This window comes from Aotus nancymaae, unplaced genomic scaffold (genome assembly GCF_030222135.1).
Source record: "Aotus nancymaae isolate 86718 unplaced genomic scaffold, 86718_ANA_hifiasm-v0.15.2.pri h1tg000079l, whole genome shotgun sequence".
NCBI classification, from domain to species: Eukaryota; Metazoa; Chordata; class Mammalia; order Primates; family Aotidae; genus Aotus; species Aotus nancymaae.
In genome coordinates, this window is record NW_026988494.1 from 17,090,417 (window position 1) to 17,113,055 (window position 22,639).

General features: G+C 39.9%; 1 protein-coding gene across 12 annotated transcripts in view; it reads right to left on the bottom strand.

The window, feature by feature from the left end:
* The window catches only part of PSD3 (pleckstrin and Sec7 domain containing 3), a 674,493-nt gene that overhangs the window by 133,617 nt on the left and 518,237 nt on the right, over window positions 1-22,639 (bottom strand). The window contains exon 1 of one of the 12 annotated variants that reach the window (XM_064368712.1): window positions 11,772-12,246. The exons of the other annotated variants lie outside the window; for them this stretch is intronic. Within the exon in view, the coding sequence (XP_064224782.1) occupies window positions 11,772-11,930 (159 nt within the window). The 5' untranslated portion in view covers window positions 11,931-12,246. Of the gene's footprint in view, window positions 1-11,771; window positions 12,247-22,639 lie in introns of those variants that run through there. 12 annotated transcript variants of the gene reach the window in all.

A 22,639-nucleotide genomic window follows, 5' to 3' on the forward strand; every position in this document is an offset into this window, starting at 1 on the left:
GTGTTCTTCAGCATATGTAACTATTCTCCCGTGGAAGCACCATGATTTGAAAAGTCATCGTGTTCACTCTTGATTTTGTTTTTAACTTTTATACCCTGATCCTCTGAACTGTAATTTATTAATTTATCAAAAACTTGCCTAGTTATAAAGCTAAGCCATGTCAATTAAAAATATAACCGTAACCAGTGTCTTCAATGAAGATACGGCAATGTACTTGCTGTAATTTGTTGTTATGTCCCTCTTGTTGGTAAGCCTTAATTGTTGGAAAGTAGCAGGCACGTACCATAATAAAAAATGCGTCACAATTTGAAAATGTAAGGAAAACAGAAATTTAAAGTGATCTTGCAAAATATGCAATATTCTTTAAATACGCAAGAAAAATGATCAATTATATTTAATGACCATGGACATGATGAAGTTAACGTGCACAGGTTAAAAAAAAAAAAAAAAAAACTTTGCTGAGTAACAAGCAGAACCCTTATAAATAAATGGCTTGTAAAAAAAACAATCCCTGGGGCACTTTGACATTTAGAGAGAATGCCAGGCCTGGCATTTGTTCCCTGTCATTTCCATGCATTAGACAAAGCAATGAAGACAAACTAAATGGAAATAGGTTTTATCCAAAGCAATCAATACAGACAAATTAAATAATCTCACCCAGTGGATAGATAGCAGGCTTCAAATTTCATAAACAAGAAAATTTGCAAAAGAAATTTTAGGGAACTAAACAGAATTGCCAGTTTTTTGTTTTGCTAAGTGAAGAAATAAATTTTTTAAAAAACAAAGCACTAACTACTATCACTATTGTTGCATAAAAGTAAGTTGCATGGACAATCTCAGAATAGAGAACTGTTTCTCAAGAAAGAATTAGTCTTTCACTGATATTTCTCTATAGACAAATTCAGACAGCAACTAGCAGCAGAACATACTCTAGTCTGATAACTGCAAGAGTATCAAGTCTTGGAAAGATTCAGCCTTTTGCTTTTCTTAAAAAGTAGTCTCTATTATCTGGCATTTGTTAAACAAAAAGTTAATTAAGATAAACAAGCTATTCTAGTCACTGGAAATTATTCAAGTCTCATATATGCTGTCTATATTCCTTCTGATTCATTTAAAAATTTTTCTTAAGGCAATATATGTGTATCATTCATACAATCAGGCCAGGTGCGGTGGCTCACGCCTGTAATCCCAGCACTTTGGGAGGCCAAAGTGGGCAGATCACGAGGTCATGAGGTCAGGAGATCGAGACTATTCTGGCCAACATGGTGAAACCCCATCTCTATCAAAAATACAAAAATTTGCTGGGCCTGGTGGTTCGTGCCTGTAGTCCCAGCTAATGGGGAGGCTGAGGAAGGAGAATTGCTTGAACCTGGGAAGCAGAGGTTGCAGTGAGCTGAGATCATGCCACTGCACTCCAGTCTGGGCGACAGAGCAAGACTCTGTCTCAAAAAAGAAAAAAAAGTAGTCTCTATTGTCTGGCATTTGTTAAACATAAAGTTAATTAAGATAAGCCATTCTAGTCACTGAAAATTATTCAAGTCTCATATGTACCTATATATGCTGTCTAGTCCTTCTGATTCATTAAAAAAATTTTCTCAAGGTAATATATGTATATCATTTATATAATCAAAATTTACTAAAAGGTAATAAAATATAATCTTTTAACTTCACCTCTGATTCTTGCTGCTCAAAAGCAACCACTGTCAACCCCTTTTTGGTTTTTCTATTTTCAATATCAACTATTGACTTTCAATTGCAGAACTCTGGAAAGAGAACATTCATTTAGTTTACTTAACATACACATGCACACACAGCCTGCTCTTCTCTCTCTTTCTTCCCACTTCAATACTTCTATTAAAATCATACCACAGTCACAATTTGGAGGTTCACGAATTTTCAGTCCCCATATTATTATGACTATATAGATATTATTCATGGGCAGTACACTAGGCTACGTTTCCAATTTCTGTAAGATTTTTGATTTCCCAGGAGTTAATCATCATCTTATTTTGTTGTTGTGTACTTATTTTTCTTATGACTCTATATCTCTACTTCAACTTCACACCCTCCAGCAGGCATTCCATCAGTGCCATGGTTGGAAGCATATCTCCTGGCATTGTCTCTGCTCCCAGTCCTCTAACCTGGTTGGTTTCTATCTCCTGCACAGCTGTTATCCCAGGGTTTCCCTTTACCATCATCCTGGGGATTCCTTTTCCCTCTCTGCTCTTAAATTTCCTGTCTATTAGATACCATGTCTTCTCTTTCACTTCTTTAAGTAACTGAGAAAAAGTATATGAGAAAGTAGAGAGGGAAGAGACTCCCTGCTGTGAAACATTTATACTTTTCACTTAGTCCTGCTTTTTTCAATGTGGGGATCTCACTGTGAGCCTCAACTGAGCCTAGGGATCTCACTGTGGCCTCAATTGAGTTCAAAACCTCTGGATTAAACTCATCAGAGAGGAAGAAAAGACAATGATAAGGTGGGTTGTGGGGGGGGCATGCTGGCTTATACCTGTAATCCTAACAATTTGGGAGGCCAAGGTAGGAGGATTGCTTCAGTCCAGAAGTTCAAGACCAACCTGGGCAAAAAGGCAAGACCCCCATCTCTACAAAAAAATTTAAAAATTAGCTAGCATGGTGGTGCATGCTTGTAGCTCCTGCTACTCTGGAAGCTGAGTATTCGGGAGGACCACCTGAGCCCAGGAAGTTGAGGATGCAGTGAGCCGTGATATGTGTGGTCCAGTTTTTTTCTGTGGAACTAAGACAGTTAACAGGTCTATCTGCTTTCCATCCTTCAGAGTTCGTTGACATCTTAAGAACATCCTCTCTCATTCTTCGTGTCCTTGAAGGTCTATGAAGGTCTATGAGTCCTACGGCCATTTTAGTGGAGTTTAGGTGGGTGTAGAGATAAAAGTACCTTGTTACCTAAACTCTAATTTAAGAGTTAAGTTTTCTGCTATATCTAAATACCACTGAATCACAGTCTGAGAGATCAGAGCAGGGGGTTGATGAGGCACACAAATGCTCCTCACAACACTGCCCAACCATACTAAGAGTATTCCAAATGGCCTTTCTAGTTTACCTGTTTTTAAGAAGGTGTATTAAGAAAGAGAAGTGTGGCCGGATGTAGTGTCTCACGTCTGTAATCCCAGCACTCTGGGAGGCAGAGGTGGGAGGAGCACCTGAGGTCGGGTGTTCAAGACCAGACTGGGCAACACTGTTAAGTCTTCTGTCTCTACAAAAAATGAAAATATTAGCCAGGAGCGGTGACATGGGCCTGTAGTCCTAGTTACTCAGGAGGCTGAGGCATGAGGATTACATGAGGCCAAGATTTCAAGGCTCCAATGAGCTATGATCTCACTACTGCACACCAGCTTGGGTGACAGACTGATATCCTGTCTCCAATTAAAAAAAAAAAAGGATAAAACAATAAAGAAAAGTATCATAAATCTATATAAGTCTGCTGATACTTTATCTGTCCCTCTGAGTGACAGTAAAGAGCTGCTTCTCTCAAAGTACTTTCCTGTATTTGTATGTCCAGTTAGGTAGGACCCCAACTCTTTAGATTTACTTATGCTAGATCGTAGAAGAAAACTGTAATGAAAAACTCAACGGGGATTCATTCCCTTGTCATGAGCCAATGGGGCACCAGGATTTAGAGAAGGTCTTACTGCTTCCTGTAAACACGTCACCCTGTACCAATGGATTTTTGAGTAGTAGAGCTGATACTGACTCCACTAAACTGCAGCTGAGTGCAAGGAGATTAGACTGTTTAGGATAGCTACATAATTTTATTTATTTACTGAAGTCAAACACACATTGGCTCACCAGATTTGAATGTGGCAATAATAAGTACACCAACGTCTCCAGTGCCTTGGGTGGCATTTCATGTTGTCAAACTTAACTGCAGTCTACAGACAATGGCCTGTCATAAGGGGACTCAGGGTAGGGCTAGAGCCTCAGCCGGCCAATTCGGAAAAATTTTGACATGAAGCATTTCAAAGAATCTACCTAGAAAAACAAATTTCACTGAAATCAGGTGATCTATGTGCCCAAACAGATACATTAAATGTACCATCAGAACATGGCAGACTGGATTTTAAAGAAAGAAATGAAAAAATAATCTGCTTGAATGATAGTTAAGGCAAAGCTTAAAAATCGTAATTAAAATTAATGATAGAGGCTGGGTACGGTGGCTCACGCCTGTACTCCCAGCACTTTGGGAGACCGAGGCGGGTGGATCACAAGGTCAGGAGTTCAAGACCAGCCTGGCCAAGATGGTGAAACCTCATCTTTACTAAAAATACAAAAATTAGCCGGGCGTGGTGCTGGGCACCTGCAATCCCAGCTACTTGGGAGGCTGAAGCAGGAGAATCACTTGAACCCAGGAGGCAGAGGTTGCAGTGAGCTGAGATCATGCCATTGCACTCTAGCCTGGGTGACAGAGCAAGACTCCATTTCGAAAAAAAAAATGATGGAAGAGTAACTTCCCTCATAAATTAATAGGATAAATTAATGAGCAGGAAGTCATCTTGCTCAGCTACTCCTGGTCTCTGCTTCACTATAGATGAGCAAATAAAAAATGTTTTCCAAAAAATCTCCTATTAGACTCTGAGCTGAATGCAATCCCCAAACTCTAAACCAGGCATGATCTAACAAAAGGTTGCAGAATATCTTGTCACCATACCTATTCCCACACAGACGCTCATGATCGTTAACCACAGGTTATCATGATGCTACGAAACTCCCTGATCTTCAGCAGTGACTATCTTTAAAATGCAAGTATATATATATTTTCTCTCTCAATTCCTGTCATTTGCATAGATTTTTCTTTTTCCTGGATTCTGTAAAGGATATTACACTAAGCTTGCCAGGAATGACAGCATGGACCAGCATTTTCTCTGCAATGTTCCAATACTGCATGGAATTTCTCAAACACCTACTTTAGTACACCTTCCCCAGAAGAATGTGTTCAAATACAGTCTACTCATAAGTGTAGCGGAGCAAGAATACAGTATGACACTGGGAGTTATTTAGAGATGACGCAGAAGAGGAGTGGGATGCAGCTTCTCCTTCACATATTTTTTTTCTTCTTTTCTTCACAAAATCTACACCTATACCTCACTGCTAACCCTGAGGATTTAGTCACACAAAGAAAACAGCCATACTTCTCTGGTCTCATATTGTATAAACATGTCTTTTACTTAGAGAATTCTAGAAACTGGCCTTAGGAGATTTAACATGAAACCAGAATTGTGGAGTGTCTTACCCTGGGTAGGAAACGATGAACAGTTGATTTATAACCTTGTTGCCGCTGGCCAGACCAAGTAGCCCATCACTCAAGATAACTATTACAACTAGATATGCTGATCTTCATACCCTAGCCCTCTTTTGTGCTTTGTCTGGCCCAGCCTGTATACTTTAGCTCAGATGATATTTCCTGTGCTTTGCCTAAAAGAAAACAATCCCTACCAGCTTCCCCTCCGCTGCCCCCTGCAGAGTCAGTCAGAGGATCCCTTGCCTCACCTCCACTGTCTCCCTTGTGTTTGAGCATAAGCCCCGATTTAAAAGCCTTGTTTGGGAAATCTGCTTGGCTCCATGTTAATTTCCATTACACGGGAAGCCAAAGAGCCTGTGGTAGGTAATAGAGACAGCCAAACCAAACACATCACCTACACTTTCTTTACTCAAGTGAAAATGGGTAAATAGTGACGGTGAAGATCTGCTTTTAATTATATTCAAGGGTCAAGAAATATCACTCTATCAGGAGCATAGTTTGTTCAGTATTTACTTCTAAATAATCATTTCAACATCCTTAAAAAAGACATTAATTTACATGAAAGTACCAGCAGGATCTGAGAAATTCACAGACACAAAGGAACTGGGGGAAGGGGGGAAATTAAGAGTTGGTGTGTGGTGGGTAGCTCAAACAAATAACAAAAACCAGTGTTACCTTGCTAGCTTTCCTAACAAAAATAAAAGAAGGTCAGCACAGTGGCTCATGCTTGTAATTCCAGCACTTTTGGAAGCAGAGGAGGTCAGATCACATGTTGACCAGCCTGGGAAACATGGCGAAACCCCATCTCTATTAAAAATAATTAAAAAAAAAAAAAAAAAAGCTGGGAGTGATGGTGCACAAGAATTGCTTGAACCCAGGAGGCGGAGGTTGCAGTGAGTCCAGGTCATGCCACTGTACTCCAGCCTAGGAGACAAACCAATATTGTGTAGGTAGTGAAAGTTTTTATTATGGGTCAAGTCTGACTCCAGTCATCAACTTAAGGGGAATAAACAGCTATCGATAATAAAAATGATATGTATAATGATAATCTGTAGAACTACCTCCCTTTTAAGATCTCCTTTGGCTAAGGATAACATTAAAACATCAGAATTGTTAGTCTGGCAGAATTATACCTGGAGGAAAAGTTTAACTTCTTGGAACACAAGAAGTAGTACAGTGTAAAGACAGGAGAGCCAAAAAAGTAAAATAGACTTCTGGAGATAAAATTGTTTTTATCTTTGCACTTTCAGATTTACTTTGTTAAAAACACCTCCTCCCTAATTCTTTCATATGCCAGGATCAGAACTAATGCAGGAGGATGTTGATATTTTGACCTAATCATTTAAGTTGTTTAAAAAAAATTCTACTTGGGAGCTCGTTAGACTGAGGTAGCTCTGGCATTTTAAATTTTTACATGAACAAACCAAAGCCCAATGTAAACAGTAAATGGAAACTGGAAAATACACCAATCAGAAACCACCAACTTCTTTTAAAACAATTGTTTTCTTTCTCTCTGCATATCATTCTTTCCATCAACTAACTTCTAGCCATCCAAACTGTTTGTCTTGCCTCTTCAAATACTAAGTAAGAGTTTTCCCTCTGGCATCTCTCATCAGAGTGCCAGCCCCTTGTGGTCTGGTACAACCCTAATTTATGCATTCCTGAATGCTCAAATGAACTTGAAAATTATATATGCTTAAGGTTTTCTTTTAACAAAGTCTATTCAGCTAAATGACGAATTTATGAGGTGAAAAATATTCTCCCTCAACTTAAGAGTAACAAAAGTATATAGAGAGATTTGCAGGAAAACTTTCAAATTACGACTAAGAATTTTCTCCATTTTCAAATAGGCAGATATAAATGTCCTGTTTGACCAGAATATCCTTCCCAGGCTATAGCTTTAGTCTAAAGAACAAAAGTGATCTAGGAGAAATGACAACAATCTGTAAGCCTGCCACCAAAACTTGAGGTTGCAAAGGACCATTGTAATGATTTCTTCAGGTTCCTTTGTGTATAGCTTTAACTCACAGAGGGAGCAATGATTAGCATTTATATAACAGTGTGAAGGAAACAGCAAGCAAAGCCTATGCAGAAAGAAGAGACTAGACTTGAGGGTGCCTTTCAATATTATGGCAACAGGTTCTTAAAAAGCAATGGATTAGGCACTTAGCAGAGTTTTGGAGCAAAGGACTTCCATTTTCCTTTAACACGTTTATGGTTAACATCTCCTATTATAGGAAGAGGTTAATTCAGAAGACACAGAAAACTCACTTTTGTTAAATCTAGCTCAGTCTCTAAGGTTTCTTTCACAGAGGAAATGACCCCACCAACCTCTGCAAGATTTTTAAAATTAACATTGCTCAGAACAAAGGTCTAATTTTATCAAACCCTTGCATTTTAGGGGTGAGTCTTGGGGAGGCGAAGTGACTTGCCTAGGTGCACACTGCTACTTAGAAAGCAAAACCAGGGTAGACCACCAGGATGCAGCATCCTGACTGAGAAACCAACAGGTCAATGTTTCACTATGCGCCACCCAAAGTACCAGTAGTTTACTGGAAGTTCCTGAAATTTTGCTGCCACAGAAATGGATTTATTTGCTATATTATTGAATAATAGCTTTAAACAGTTCACTTGAATCAACATTATTAACTAGAGAATTCTTGATCTAATCTCTAGCATCATGCTTATTGCTCAAAAAAAGCCTCGAGGATTCAGGCACCCATGTTATATTTATCCACTCATGCGATAATTCACCTACAACAACATGAAGAAACAAAAAGAGGCCATGATTCCCCTTCATTTACATGGTATCAGTTTGGCAAGAGATGGGGAAAAAAAAAGTGATATTATCAACATGAAATTTTGTAGATTTATGTTTTAAACCTTAAAAATTAATCAATACCAAAATAATTTATATTTGACAAATACTTAGACTCAGAGGAGGACTGTGGAAATGTCTGGAAGAAGTGAGGCTTAAATCAACATTTTCTAATACTGTACATCCCAAATTCTGGAGTACAGCTGGCCCTCCATATGCACAGGTTTTGAAATCCTGCGGGTACCTGAATACCCGGGGCTGGTTGTATTCTACTTTTAAGAAACTGTTTCTAAATTAGAAATCAATTAGAATCTAATTGATTCTAAAATATTACTTCTGACCAAGGCAGAGCAACCAGCTGGATCTGACAGCAGGAAGGTCTGCACTGCCCCCTCATGGCCAGAAGCCTTGCTGGTAACTCTTCCAATACCAGACACCCAATGTGCAGTTGAACCCAGTCAGACTTAATTAATACATTGTAATAATGAATGCTGGTCTCCACAAAACACATACGTACACTTCCAAAACATATGCATATTTGCATCCTGCCCATATTATCTGTTTCAGAGTTTGATACAAACATTACTATCCAGAAAAAGTGAAAGTCATATTCTCTTTAGAGGAAATAATAAGATTTAAACACAGAATAAAGAAAAAAAGTATATACAGAGAATCAAGTTTAAAAAAATAACATCCATAGGCTGAATTTGGTAGGCTAAATAATATTCTTCAGACTATGTCAATATGAGTTACAAAGGACTGGAAAATTCAATTTTCTTAATTTAAAATAATTAGATCAAGAAAAGCATTTAAGATATTTCACTAAAATCAAAGGCAAAACTTCTAGTTCTTTCAACAATCCTTTAACACTTTTTTCAAATGAATTTAAAAAAAGGAATAAATCAGAGAACAAGTGTGGAACACAGATAATCAATATTTGAATAAACCATTATGTATTTAATGGCCAAGAAAACAAGCTAGAAACATCAAAGATGAAAGTTTCAAAGAATCCAAAACATGTAATTCCAACTCTGACAAGGAGAAGCAATTATTACACCTATTCTAGAAAGAGCCAGAGTTCTAGAAAGATAATATTAAATCCCAGGAGCAAACCATGAGTTAATGGTACCTTATTTTTTACAGGTTGGGAAGACAAGGTGAGGGGGTGGAGTGAAGTGGCAAGGGGGAACTTCTAATAATCAGATTAGACATCCTGAATTTTGGATAAAAAAGCCAGATAATCAGAAATGGTGTTTACATGATTAGCAAGTAGAAACACCAGCTGGTGCAGTAGCTCATGACTGTAATCCCAGCATTCTGAAAGGCAGAGGTGGACGGCCTGGTTGAGCCCAGGAGTTTGAGACCAACCTGGGCAACATAGTGAGACACTGTCTCTGTTTAAAAAAAAAAGAAGAAACACTGATTTAAGGGCTAAAAAACACTACTAGATATAAGTAAGATGAATGAAAATTCTGATTAAAATTGGAGTAAGATGTGTAACTGTGGATAAAAATGGGAGAAGTGACACTCAAATCAACATTTTACACATGTTTATTATAGTATAATTTTGTTCATTAATTTAGGGTACAAGCCTATCATATTATTCAGTTTATTTCATTTAGGGAACATAAATGGCTGGTGAATGATTAGGGCCACTCTGATCTAATTTCCTATTCTAATGATTTTCTCTTAGCTCTGGTGTTCAATTTTAAGCAACTAGATAACTTTAAAAATCTCTTATGAGATATTGGGAGCTTGGATATATCATTGAATACATATACTAGAACTTAGAGACCACATATGCCTTAAAAAATACTAATGATCTCTTAAAAACTATTATCTCCAAGATACCATGTGATGGCCTACTGACAACAGTCCTACTAGTGGTCTTTTATACTGTTAACTCCTGCAGTGTTTGGAATATTAAAAAAAAAAAGTGCTTGGCCTTCTCTTGCACAGATACATATCATATAAGAGTACCTGTACTGTGTGACAAACACAGAGGATAGTAGATAATCTTTTATGCTAGATTCCAATATTACACTATACAACCATAATTATGGCTGAACCCACTAATGTAACAATGCTTAAATTATCATAAGGACAGGTAGTAGGACTACAACAGAGTTACGGAGGATGAGCTCTTAATTTCCCATAGCCTCTGACTGCATACTATGGGGATAATCCAAATTAAAACATATAAAACAAAATCCAGATATCTCTTTTAGTGTTCTTTACAGAAGCCAATTTTATAGCCATGTTGACAATCACATACATGCTCACATTTATTTATATAAGAATATAATAAACCATTCAGGTCTATTTCAGCAGGAGACCATAGTCATCACACCACAGGCGGTCTCATAACAGTTTCAGTAGAAGTCAACATACCCCTATACAGGTCACATTAAAGGGCTTTGAAGACACATTTCTCTCTAAAAACAGTGAGGAGGAAAAAGCCACATTGGAAGACTTATTGGAGCCAGACAATTTGCTAATGAAGGATGGGGTCAGACTCTACTACGTCATAATGTAAGCGGGTGAAGAGGAAGCCAACATATTTCTTAAAGTCACACTAAGGTATTTTGCCACCTGTCCCCTGCCATATTTTGAGGGGAAATTGTTATTGCCAAAGTCTCTCAATAATGTTATGTCACATCGGGGACAGGGAGGTAACAGGGGAGGAGGGCAGTGGGGAATGGTTTGAGGGAGAAAGCCTGATGTCACTCTCAGTGGGTCTGGATATAACCCTGAGAAGGCTGAAATGACACTGGGATCCACCTCCTGAGGCTCTCTCTGCACATTATCAAACACATGAATCTCCGTTATAATCATCTCCATCTCCAGCCCTAGAGTTCTGTGATCCTATGATTCTATTATTCCATTTTTAAACCTGTGGAGTGGGAGTGTTTCTGAGTACCCTGCTCACACAGATGGTGGTGGGAAGAATCTCAAGAATATGTTGCATGTAGTAAATGCCCACTTCACTACGTAATCACTCCCTTCACATTTCACACGAACAAAGATTATATTATCTTCAAGACAGCTGCAAAACCACGAGTGGTTTAATGGCAGCATAGCATCAGCACATATATGTGTAAGAAACATGAAAGAAGAAATCTCTTTTCATTAAATATACCTGGGACTAACAACTCTAAACCTGACATGAATGTAGTATAATAGGACCAGGTCAGACTTGTACATCAGCTCCACAGATTGGGGGTTGGGGGAGACCAGAAGAGGAAAGGCAAAAGGAACCGACTGAAAGATAAAATCGTATACAATTATGAATATAGAGGTATAATATCTCTATATTCCTGATGTTCTAAAAATACACTCCTCTGAAAAATCATTTTCAAGGCAACCTTTCTGAGACCAAAAAAAAGATCGATGTGCCAAACAACAGTTTCCCACAGTCATTTCATTTTGACCACTGCTTTCACCCATCTCCTCCACAATCTGGCTCTTTACAAAACTGACCCACGCCACAGCATCTCTGTATCTGGAGTTCAGGTCCTGTCCCTTTCACCTGATCTCACCTGATTCTCTTAGAGCCATTTTATACTCCTCGTTACTTTCTCAGTCCATCGCTACACATTAGACACTGCCAAAGACTATCCAATTCTGTTGCCTTGCCACACAGCTGTCAATAAGATTGAAGTGGTATATCTTTACCTTGTTCTCCTTAGCAGAAAACTCTGAGGAGTTGGAAATTTTCATGGACTTTGACCTGTGAGACTGCCGCCGGATAGAATCCTCCCGGGAGTATTTCACGGAACCTGAGGTCCTCACCCGTACCTTGCTGGCACTCTGAACACTATTCACACCAATCATTTTTGAAGGTCAACTAAGGAAGGGGTTTGGAGAAACAAAAAGGCACTTTCCAACCGTTCCAAGGCTCTGACGCTGGAGGAACTCTGCGGGGTTGTGCCTGAGCAGCTCCTGAGCGCTGTGATCCGCGTTAGCTTAAGAAGCACCAAGCTGCTTCCCCCAGCATCTTCAACTACCCTGTTTGCAGCGAGTCTGATTGTTCCAGGCACAGCTCACGTCACTGGCTGCAAAGAGGAAAAAAATGCAATCCACCCCTGCTACTCGTCTCTCTTTTCCCCACACACACACACACACACACACACACACACACACACTCACACACACACACAAGCATATTCACACACTGGAACAAATGGCAATTGGCCAGGCAAGCAATTCATTAACATTCCAAATGGCAACACTATTTCTCTTGTGATATTGTGCAGTAAGCTCATTAATGTCAACAACAAAATAGAGATACCACAAATAAAAGTCTCAAGTAATCTGCAAGGCACCATGTGGGGTGGGAACGGAGCTGAATTTCCAAAAGGAGGAAAAAAAATATGGATGGACGTCAAAAGGCTCAATTAATTACAGGCTAGTGAAACAATGTGAGACACAAAGACTTGTCAATGATCAATAATTTTCCTTTCTTTCCTGTTTCCGGCCACATACTGTTTGACAGCAATTCAAATTGTGTTGCCATTCTGAAGATTTAAATGTGTCTTATGATCTTAGACTACAACAGCCAGATATTTAAACAGAAATTATGTCACGTATGGCAAATCCAGAATAAAGATGTTCTGTTACCTCTCTGGGAGTCTGAGAAAATGACTGGGGGGTTAGCACATGTTAACTTTCAAGATGGCTCAGAGTGAGACCAATAAAGCTAACTCCAGACAAGAAGGAGCAAGCACATTTTCCAAAAGCCATAAATGTTCTCTCAGTGAACACAGCAATGTGCAAGCCTCTGAGTACGAATCACAAACTGGAGATTACTAGAAAACAAGACCATTTTAGCTCCTGATACAGTAAGCAAGTTTTGAGCATGAGACTCAGGATTGCAATGCCTCACTTATCTGGCATCCCAGAGGTAGAGGCTCAGCCACCACATTAGCATCTTCTCCAATTAAAGGAGGCTTTCGTGTTAATATAAATAACAAAACTTAAACATATTTCATAAAGGCCAATCTGGAAAAGAAGGTCAGCCTCAATCCATCCTGCCCCTCAGATCTAAACTTTTCCTTTATAACTCAAAAATTTATACACTTTTTTTTTTACAATGTATTGTTCAAATTTTGCAATATACTGATGTTCTTGAGCATTATTTGAGGTAATTAAAAAAAATGTTTTAAAGTAATTATTAAATCATAATGACTAAAGTTATGTTTTAAGGTAAGGTAATTGCTTCCCTCTACTGTCAACAGGCCCAGGAAAGGGTGATGTTTGAGTCTTGGGTTCTGCTGTACCCTCATAACAGGGGCTTTCTCCCCACCTCCTTTAGATTTTATTTACTTTCTATCTCCTACTTCTAAAGCACTTGGTATTTTTTTTTTTTTTTTTTTGAAATGGTGTTGCTCTGTCACCCAGGCTAGAATGCAATGGCGCAATCTTGGCTCACTGCAACCTCCGCCTCCCGGGTTCAAGCGATTCTCTCATCTCAGCCTCCTGGGTAGCTGGGATTAAAGGCATCTGCTATCATGTTTGGCTAATTTTTTGTGTTTTTGTCTACATAGGGTTTCACCATGTTGGCCAGGCTGGTCTTGAACTCCTGAGCTCAGGTGATCCACCCACCTTGGCCTACCAAAGTGCTAGGATTACGCGTGAGCCACTGTGCCCGGCAAGTAGTTGGTACTTCTACTGTGCTATAAGGAAGACAAAGACATTAATATTGGTAAAATTTTATCATCTAAAATGATAATATAGGCTTTGGAAGATCTCGGGCTCTACTGTCCTTTGAGGTACATTTTCCTCTCTTCTTAGAAACTGAAGCTAGTAAATAACTTTCTTAGAATTAAGAAAAGTTCTGTAAAGTTAGTAATTTACAAAGACATAAAAAGTGGTGTGCTGTAGCAGTAAAATAAAATTGATCATTTGGAATAAACACAGTTCTTACTTAAGCAGATGATTGTTCTGTGGGTGAAGATCTTCAGTTAACAAAAGTAAGCCTGAGGTGGAACAAAGTAAGAAACTAATAGCATAATCAAGATAAAAATTCAACAAGTCCTGTGTAAAACACATGAGAGCCTGCCTCAGTGTGGGGATAAAGACAGCACTGGCTTAAAAGAAACACGTCCTTTGGATATTTGCCAGTCATCATAATGATGAGTTACAAAATATCTCCTGATGAACTTTATTTTCTTGTGTCCACCAAAACAGTTAGATTAAAAAAAAAAACAACTAAAATCACATACTAGGATGTACAGAAATGGAATCTGATACACATCACTTCTGGGAGGTTTAGCAGAAGGACACTGTGTTTACTCAAAGACTGCTCAACTGACGTTACTTCTGTACTGTCCCCACTAATAACCACTTTCGACAACCTGTTTAACACCTAATACTTAACAGAAGCCACTTGTTCTCTCGTTTTGATTCTCAACTTGATAATTCTGTGAAGTGGGTGGAGGTAATACTGCAATCACCACTTTACAGATGAGGAAAGTCGGTTCAGGACACGATCACAGAGCATGCATTCACATTCTCACATGAAGTATACAAGGAGCCACACTGTCTCCCTCACACTACAGCTGTCTGCATTGCCCAGTCCTTTTAAAACCTGTAATGAGCCTCTCTGCAAGTCAGGGGGAGAAAGTTCTCTTTTGCTCCTGCCTTTCATTCTCTGTTCCAGAACACATATTAGTATGTGGACAGAGTGAAGAGAACCCCTAGAATGCCACTAGCAGTCTCAGGCTTCACAGCAGATGACTCCTGCAACATATCTGAGTGTGTCTCAAGAGGTACCTGAAAAAGCTGGCCAGACCCCAGCATCCAGGGGTCCTTGGGGCTCATGCCTTATCCTACTGATGTAAACTTCATCCCTACCACTTCTCACTTCTAACTTTGTCAGACAGGCCTGACTCTTCGTTCCAGGTGATTGTGTGGGACTTTAGCTTCTACTCAGCCCATGCATGGAACACAAGCTTGCCTCCTTTCTGAAGCTTTCCCGAATGACCCTCCATCTGCTCTCTTTCTGCCTGGAACTCTGTTGCCCCATCCTGATTCCCTACTTAGCTGGCTTCTCACTATTCAGAAGTCATCTCAGTATCTTTTTTTCAAAGGGACCTTCTGTGACCATCCTTCCTTACACAACAGCCCTACTCCACCCCTAGTCATTCATTCTCCACCAAAACCTCCACTTCCGTGACTTTAGGGTACTTGTAGCTGTTTGAAATTATCTGCATCTCAGAGCCCGCAACAATACCTGGTAAAGAGCAGGAGCTCAATAACTACCTTTCAAATAAAGAAGTTTTCCATCAGCTTTCATGTCATACAACTTTCTTTTTGGAGACAGAGTCTCGCTCTGTCGCCCAGGCTAGAGGGCAGTGGTGCAATCTTGGCTCAATGCAATCTCTACCTCCCAGGTTCAAGCAATTCTCCTGCCTCAGCCTCCCAAGTAGCTGGGACTACAGGCACACTCTACCACATTTGCCTAACTTTTGTATTTTTAGTAGAGACAGGGTTTCACCATGTTAGTCAGGCTGGTCTTGAGCCCCTGACTTCATGATCCGCCTGCCTCGGCCTCCCAAAATGCTGGCTTTACAGGCATGAGCTATGTGATGTGGTGACCCAGGCCTGTAATCCCAGCACTTTGAGAGGCCAAGGCAGGCAGATCACATGAGTCCAAGAGTTCAAGACCAGGCTGGGCAACACAGTGAAAAACCCATCTCTACAAATAATACAAAAAAGAGCCTGGCAAGATGGTGAGCACCTGTAGTCCTCGCTACTCAAGAGGCTGGGGTGAGATCATCTGAGCCCAGGAGGTTCAGGTTGAAGTGAGCTGTGATCAGACAACTGTATTCCAGCCTTGGTGACAGAATGAGACCTTGTTTAAAAACAAAGAAAATTTAGTAGATTTTAATTTTTCTGAGAAAATAAATACAGTAAATATAGAATGAACTTTCCCCCCAACTATACAAAAAAGCATGCAGTGAAATTTGTTTCCTTCCCATACCAGTTTCCTGCCCAGTCCCTCTGCCTAGAAACAAGAACTGATCCCAGTTTCCCATGCATCCTTCCAGAGATGATGATAATCTATCCACATGCCTATGGGTGTGTGTGCATGCTCACCCACCTATTTTCTTCTCATGGATTATGAATGGAAGCATGATATATATTTTTGCGACTTTTTTTTTTTTTTTTTTTTTTTTTTTTTTTTTTAGTTAGAGTCTCGCTCCACCACCCAGGCTAGAGTGCAGTGGCATGATCTTGGCTCACTGCAACCTCCACTTCCTAGGTTCAAGCAATTCTCCCTGCCTCAGCGTCCTGAGTACCTGGGATTACAGATGCCCACCACCATGCCTGGCTAATTTTTATGTTTTTTAGTAGAGATAGGGTTAAGTCATGTTGGCCAGGCTGGTCTTGAACTCCTTACCTCAGGTCATCCACCCTCCTTGGCCTCCCAAAGTGCTGAGATTACAGGCTTGAGCCACCATGCCTGGCCTATTTTTGCTATTTTTATTTTAATTTTAGAGATAGGGTCCTGTTCTGCCACTCAGGCTGGAGTATAGTGATGCCATCATAGCTCACTGAAGCTATAAGCAAAGATCCTGAACTCAGGTGATCCTTGCACCTCTGCTTCCCAAGTAGCTAGGACTATAGGCATGGATCTGGCACCACCATGTCAGACCATTTTTTTTTTTTTTTTTTTTTTTTGGTAGAAATAGAGTCTTGCTATGCTGCTCAGGCCAGTTTCAAACTCGTGGGCTCAAGTGATCCTCCTGCCTCAGCCTCCCAAAGTGTTGGGATTATGGGCGTGAGCCACTGGGCCTGGCCTTCTTGCTATTTCTTGCTCTTTTATCCCTTATCAAGATCATGTTACATTATCACACACAAAGCCATGTTACTCTTGTCAATAGCATCATAGTATTCCAGCAGGTGGAATATTTATCAGGGTCTTATTATTGGACATTTAGTCTGTAGTCTTTTGCCACAATAAATAATGATTCAGTGAACAATATGCCTGCAATGTATCACATCCTAACATTACAATATGGTTTTCCAATTGTTTTCTGAAGAAGTTTTATTTTCTTCCTCCTACATTATTTCTCAACGCCCACCATCATGGTACTAGGTACACGTGGGGTTCGCAACTAGATTCAATAGGAAATAATCACTTCAAAGACACATTGGATGACCCTGTCCTGCCCCATCTGGCTCTGAGGCCTTGACTGTTTATAGACATGAGCCAGCCTGTCACTGAGACAGTCTGGCCGGCTTGCCATAAAATAAAAGCAGGCTTCCTGGAGAGAAGCAGCTGTTTAAAGGTACAAAATAACGTTCCATAGAAGCTTTAGCAGAAAGTGAAGGTGACTTCCATAACAAATCAAAATTGCAGGAAAAATTTAATGAAGCAAACTAATTAAGAGGAAGGCTGGAAACTGGCACTTCACCTTCTGATGCTTTCTCTAAGGACTCCATTTGGTAGATAAGCCTTGAAAGGCTTCCAACAGGTGACCTAGTTAATGGTCATCAGACAAACTCTCTCAACCTCTCAACACAGTACCAGAGAAATAACTCAATGTACTTTTTTGGTGTGTGTACTAGGTACCAGGTGCTGGGGATACACAACACTGATAACATCAGACCCATAACTTTGAGCAGCTCACATTCAGTCAGGGGTGGGAGGTAGAGGAAACAAGAAATTCTGTTACCATGATTATAATGATGAATACCTTCAGAGTATCAGTGAACTGAAAGGCTTTCAGATCCCAAGTGAGATTGACAGGAGAGTATCAAGCGACACTCAGGTAGATGCTTCCCTCTTTGCTAAGAAGATTGTCACAGAATCATTAGTAGGAAAAGCTGAAGACTGAGCTATGAACTCTGGAGAGAAGCTAAAGTGGAAATGAATTAAAAATACCAGTTGTCTAGAGGTGCAATTAGCAGGATACCAAGAAGGGCTGGCCAGGGAAGAGAGGCCTGAGGTGTGAAGAGGAACTCAGCCTCAGCTTATTTTCATGACAGAATGGCAGTTGTAACATTCAGTTAATTCAAAAGGCTCTCATGGCGATCCCTAGTTTCCTCAGATTACATTTGCTTGTACTGAAACAGAGTAAAGTGACAGAAGGCTGATTTGGGAGAGGGCAGGGGCTCGCCAAGACTTTCTGTCCATGTTTGTCACGTGGCCCAACATATTCAAGAGGCTAGTGCTGCTGTTATAAAGATGCTAATGATTATTCTTTCTGGACCATTCATTTGGACTTATTAGAGCTGGAAGAGACCTCAGAAATAATTATCTTCAATCTCTGTATTCTATAGATGACTCCTGAGACACAGAAACAAAGTGACTCGTCCAGGAGCTTGTAACTATTCAGTGACAAAACTGAGACTTGTGCTCAGGCTTCTTAATTACCACCACAGAGGTATTTTCTTTTTCCTCCTATGCTATTTATTTCTTGAAAGCTAAATATTCCATGAACACACATCTGTGTGTGTGTGTGTGTGTGTGTGTGTGTGTGTGGTTTTAAGGAGCAGGGAATTTAATAGGCAAGAAAGAAGGGAGAAGACGGAAAGAAAAACCTCCCATGTAGAGACAGAGGGAGGCGGGCTCCAAACAGAGAGATGGAATTTTTTCAGATTACATTAAGGCTTGAAAAGTTATCCTGAAATGGAAAGTTCAAGGCTGGGCGACTGACTCTAGAAGTGAAATGGAGGCCAGCCACTCATAAGAACTATGAAAAGATGGAGAAACATTCCATGTTCATGGTTAGGAAGAATCAATATAGTGAAAATGGCCATACTGCCAAAAGTAATTTACAGATTCAACACTATCCCCATCAAGCTACCAAAGACCTTCTTCACAGAACTGGAAAAAACCACCTTAAACTTCATATGGAACCAAAAGAGAGCCCGCATAGCCAAGTCAATTCTAAGCAAAAAGAACAAAGCGGGAGGCATCACAATACCGGACATCAAACTATACTACAAGGCTACAGTAATCAAAACAGCATGGTACTGGTACCAAAACAGAGATATAGACCAATGGAACAGAACAGAGGCGTCGGAGGCAACACAACATATCTACAACCACCCGATCTTTGACAAACCTGATAAAAACAAGCAATGGGGAAAGGATTCCCTGTTCAATAAGTGGTGTTGGGAAAACTGGCTAGCCATATGCAGAAAGCAGAAACTGGACCCCTTCCTGACACCTTACACTAAACTTAACTCTAGATGGATTAAAGACTTAAACATAGACCTAACACCATAAAAACCATAGAAGAAAATCTAGGCAAAACCATTCAGGACATAGGCATAGGCAAGGACTTCATGACCAAAACACCAAAAACATTGGCAACAAAAGCCAAAATAGACAAATGGGACCTAATCAAACTCCACAGCTTCTGCACGGCAAAAGAAACAGTCACTAGAGTGAATCGGCAACCAACAGAATGGGAAAAAATTTTTGCAGTATACCCATCTGACAAAGGGCTGATATCCAGAATTTACAAAGAACTAAAACAGATTTACAAGAAAAAAACAAACAAGCCCATTCAAAAGTGGGCGAAGGATATGAACAGATACTTTACAAAAGAAGACATACATGAGGCCAACAAACATATGAAAAAATGCTCATCATCACTGGTCATTAGAGAAATGCAAATCAAAACTACATTGAGATACCATCTCACACCAGTTAGAATGGCAATCATTAAAAAATCTGGAGACAACAGATGCTGGAGAGGATGTGGAGAAACAGGAACACTTTTACACTGTTGGTGGTGTGTAAATTAGTTCAACCATTGTGGAAGACAGTGTGGCGATTCCTCAAGGACCTAGAAATAGAAATTCCATTTGACCCCAGCAATCCCATTACTGGGTATATATCCAAAGGATTATAAATCGTTCTACTATAAGGACACATGCACATGACTGTTCATTGCAGCACAGTTTACAATAGCAAAGACCTGGAACCAACCCAAATGCCCATCGATGATAGACTGGACAGGGAAAATGTGGCACATATACACCATGGATATTATGCTGCCATCAAAAATGATGAGTTCGCGCCCTTTGTAGGGACATGGATGAACCTGGAAACCATCATTCTCAGCAAACTGACACAAGAACACAAAATCAAACACCACATGTTCTCACTCATAGGCGGGTGTTGAACAATGAGAGCACATGACACAGGGAGGGGAGCATCACACACTGGGGTCTGTTGGGGGGAAATAGGGGAGGGACAGTGGGGGGGTGGGGAGTTGGGGAGAGATAGCATGGGGAGAAATGCCAGATATAGGTGAAGGGGAGGAAGGCAGCAAATCACGCTGCCACGTGTGCACCTATGCAACGATCTTGCATGTTCTTCACATGTACCCCAAAACCTAAAATGCAATAAAAAATTAAACAAAAAAAAAAAAAAAGAAAGAAAAAAAAGACCTATAAAAAGGAGACATGAAAAAAATCAACTGTACCAATAGCATAGGAATTGGTCTTGGAGTCCTGGAAAGTATGTGACAGCTCCCTGTCCTTGACATGGCAGGAGGGAGGTACACATCCTTCTGTTCTCTGAGTGCTATTTTTTTTCCATGCAGTAACATGACTACAAAGCAAATGAATCTTCCAGAGAATGATAGCTACTACTGTTTTTAAGAATCCATAAACACATAAATGATCACAAGGAAAAACAGATATATTAGATAAAAACGTACTACTTTATCTTTCCTGTCTCCTTCCAGGCATTCCCTGCTGATATTTTTCTAGTCTAGTGATCTATTTTGAACCCCAGCAGATGGTGGCAGCCTAGGTTCTTCTAACACTCTATACCCCAGGATGAGATTCAGATCCCCCAGATGCTCTAGCCACATGAGGCCTGATGCAGGCTCCACCGCCCAATATCTGAGTCTGCACCAGAACCCTGTTGCTATGTGTCATTCACTAACCCAACTCTTTAATGGACACACCACCGCTTTCCTAAATGGGACTCAGACCATTTCTCTCAGAATTAACACTTGGCCTACAGTGTCAGGCTACCTTTTCCTCATTCTCTGGTCCCTTATCCTTCGACCCCAGCCTGCTGGGCCAGTTTCATACACCCTTCCCTTTATTTCTGCTGCCCCTTTTCAGAAAGGTCCAGTAAGGCTTGCCTTTACCCATCTCAACTGGACACAAAACTGAAAAATTTTCTCTAGCAGTGGGAGTTACGGATTTCCTTAGTCTGTAAGGCATCACTAGAATGTAAACTAAATCAGCCTTAATGAACGATCACTATAAGAATTGGAGGTTAGAAGTAAAAAAAAATCCTATGATTTGTACAACCTATGAGGACACATCACCTCGCTCCAGCAGCCTTCAATCTTCCTGGAGCATCACATGCTTTTGGTTCCATCTGTTCCTCAAACATACAAAGCAACAGGATGGGGGAAAAAATCTTTAAATAGTACCTTCTTACATTTCAAATTAAATAACATTCTTAAGGTGGGGGGAACACCCATATAAGTGAAACAGTTTTAAACTTGAAAAAAAATCACTTTTCCCCCTCATTAACAAAATCAGTCATGTAAGATGTTTTAGGCCAGAGTCATGCATTAGATTTGCTATTTAGAAGTAGGGACAATGCAGAGCAAAGACAGCCTCTGTGTGGTCATACACTTAACTCTGTGTAGCTGATGATGCCACAGTCAGCTCAGACCTTTCCAACTATTATATGGAAAAGAAACATAAAATCGTGAAGCTACAGGGCCTTCTGGAGAGCAGAAAAACCTACCCTATATACCTGAGGTATTATAAACTCTTCATTATGTGCTATAAGAAGGTACTCTTAATTCTAGCCTAAAATAAATACAAAATGCAAATACAGAAATGCTATTTCACAGCCCCAAAAGCTGTTCATCAAGATGAGTAAACCAATAATTGTATATGAGAGGGTGAGTGCTGAGAAAATACTCTGTTCTATAAGCTAATCCAATAAGCCTGTCCATAATTAGCTCTTTCTAACATCTAGTGTCAACTCAACAAATATTCCCTAAGTGCCTAATACATGCCAGTCATTGAAGCTAGGAGGGAATAAAACTATCAGAGATCCCTGCCCTTGTGCTTCACATCAAAGACAAATTATTCTCTAAGTAAGAAACAATTCCAATCAAAGTACATGACCCTACTTGCATTTTTTTCAAAAAGATTATTTGAACAGAGACAGAGAGCCACATTTTGCTGTCTCATTTCCATTTTTCTAAAGTCCTCTAAAATCACTATTTCATTTTTCATTTCTTTGATTAGTTTGCTTGGTAGTCTGGGTCACTCATGAATTTCTATCAGTCCTTAATAATGTCAAGCCATATTTAGTTTCACCAAAAAATGGTGACCATTTGGTACAATATAAGAGTAACTGCTATAGTGCAAAAGACAAAACATCTAGTTAAATTCTGTTCAACACTTTAATTTCCCTCGCTCCCTATGCCAAGCATGAAGAATAAAATATGAAGCAAAACCAGAGAGATTCCTGCTCCTGATAGTTCTCTGGAAGATTCACTTGCTTTGTAGTCAAGTTACTGCATGGAAAAGAATAG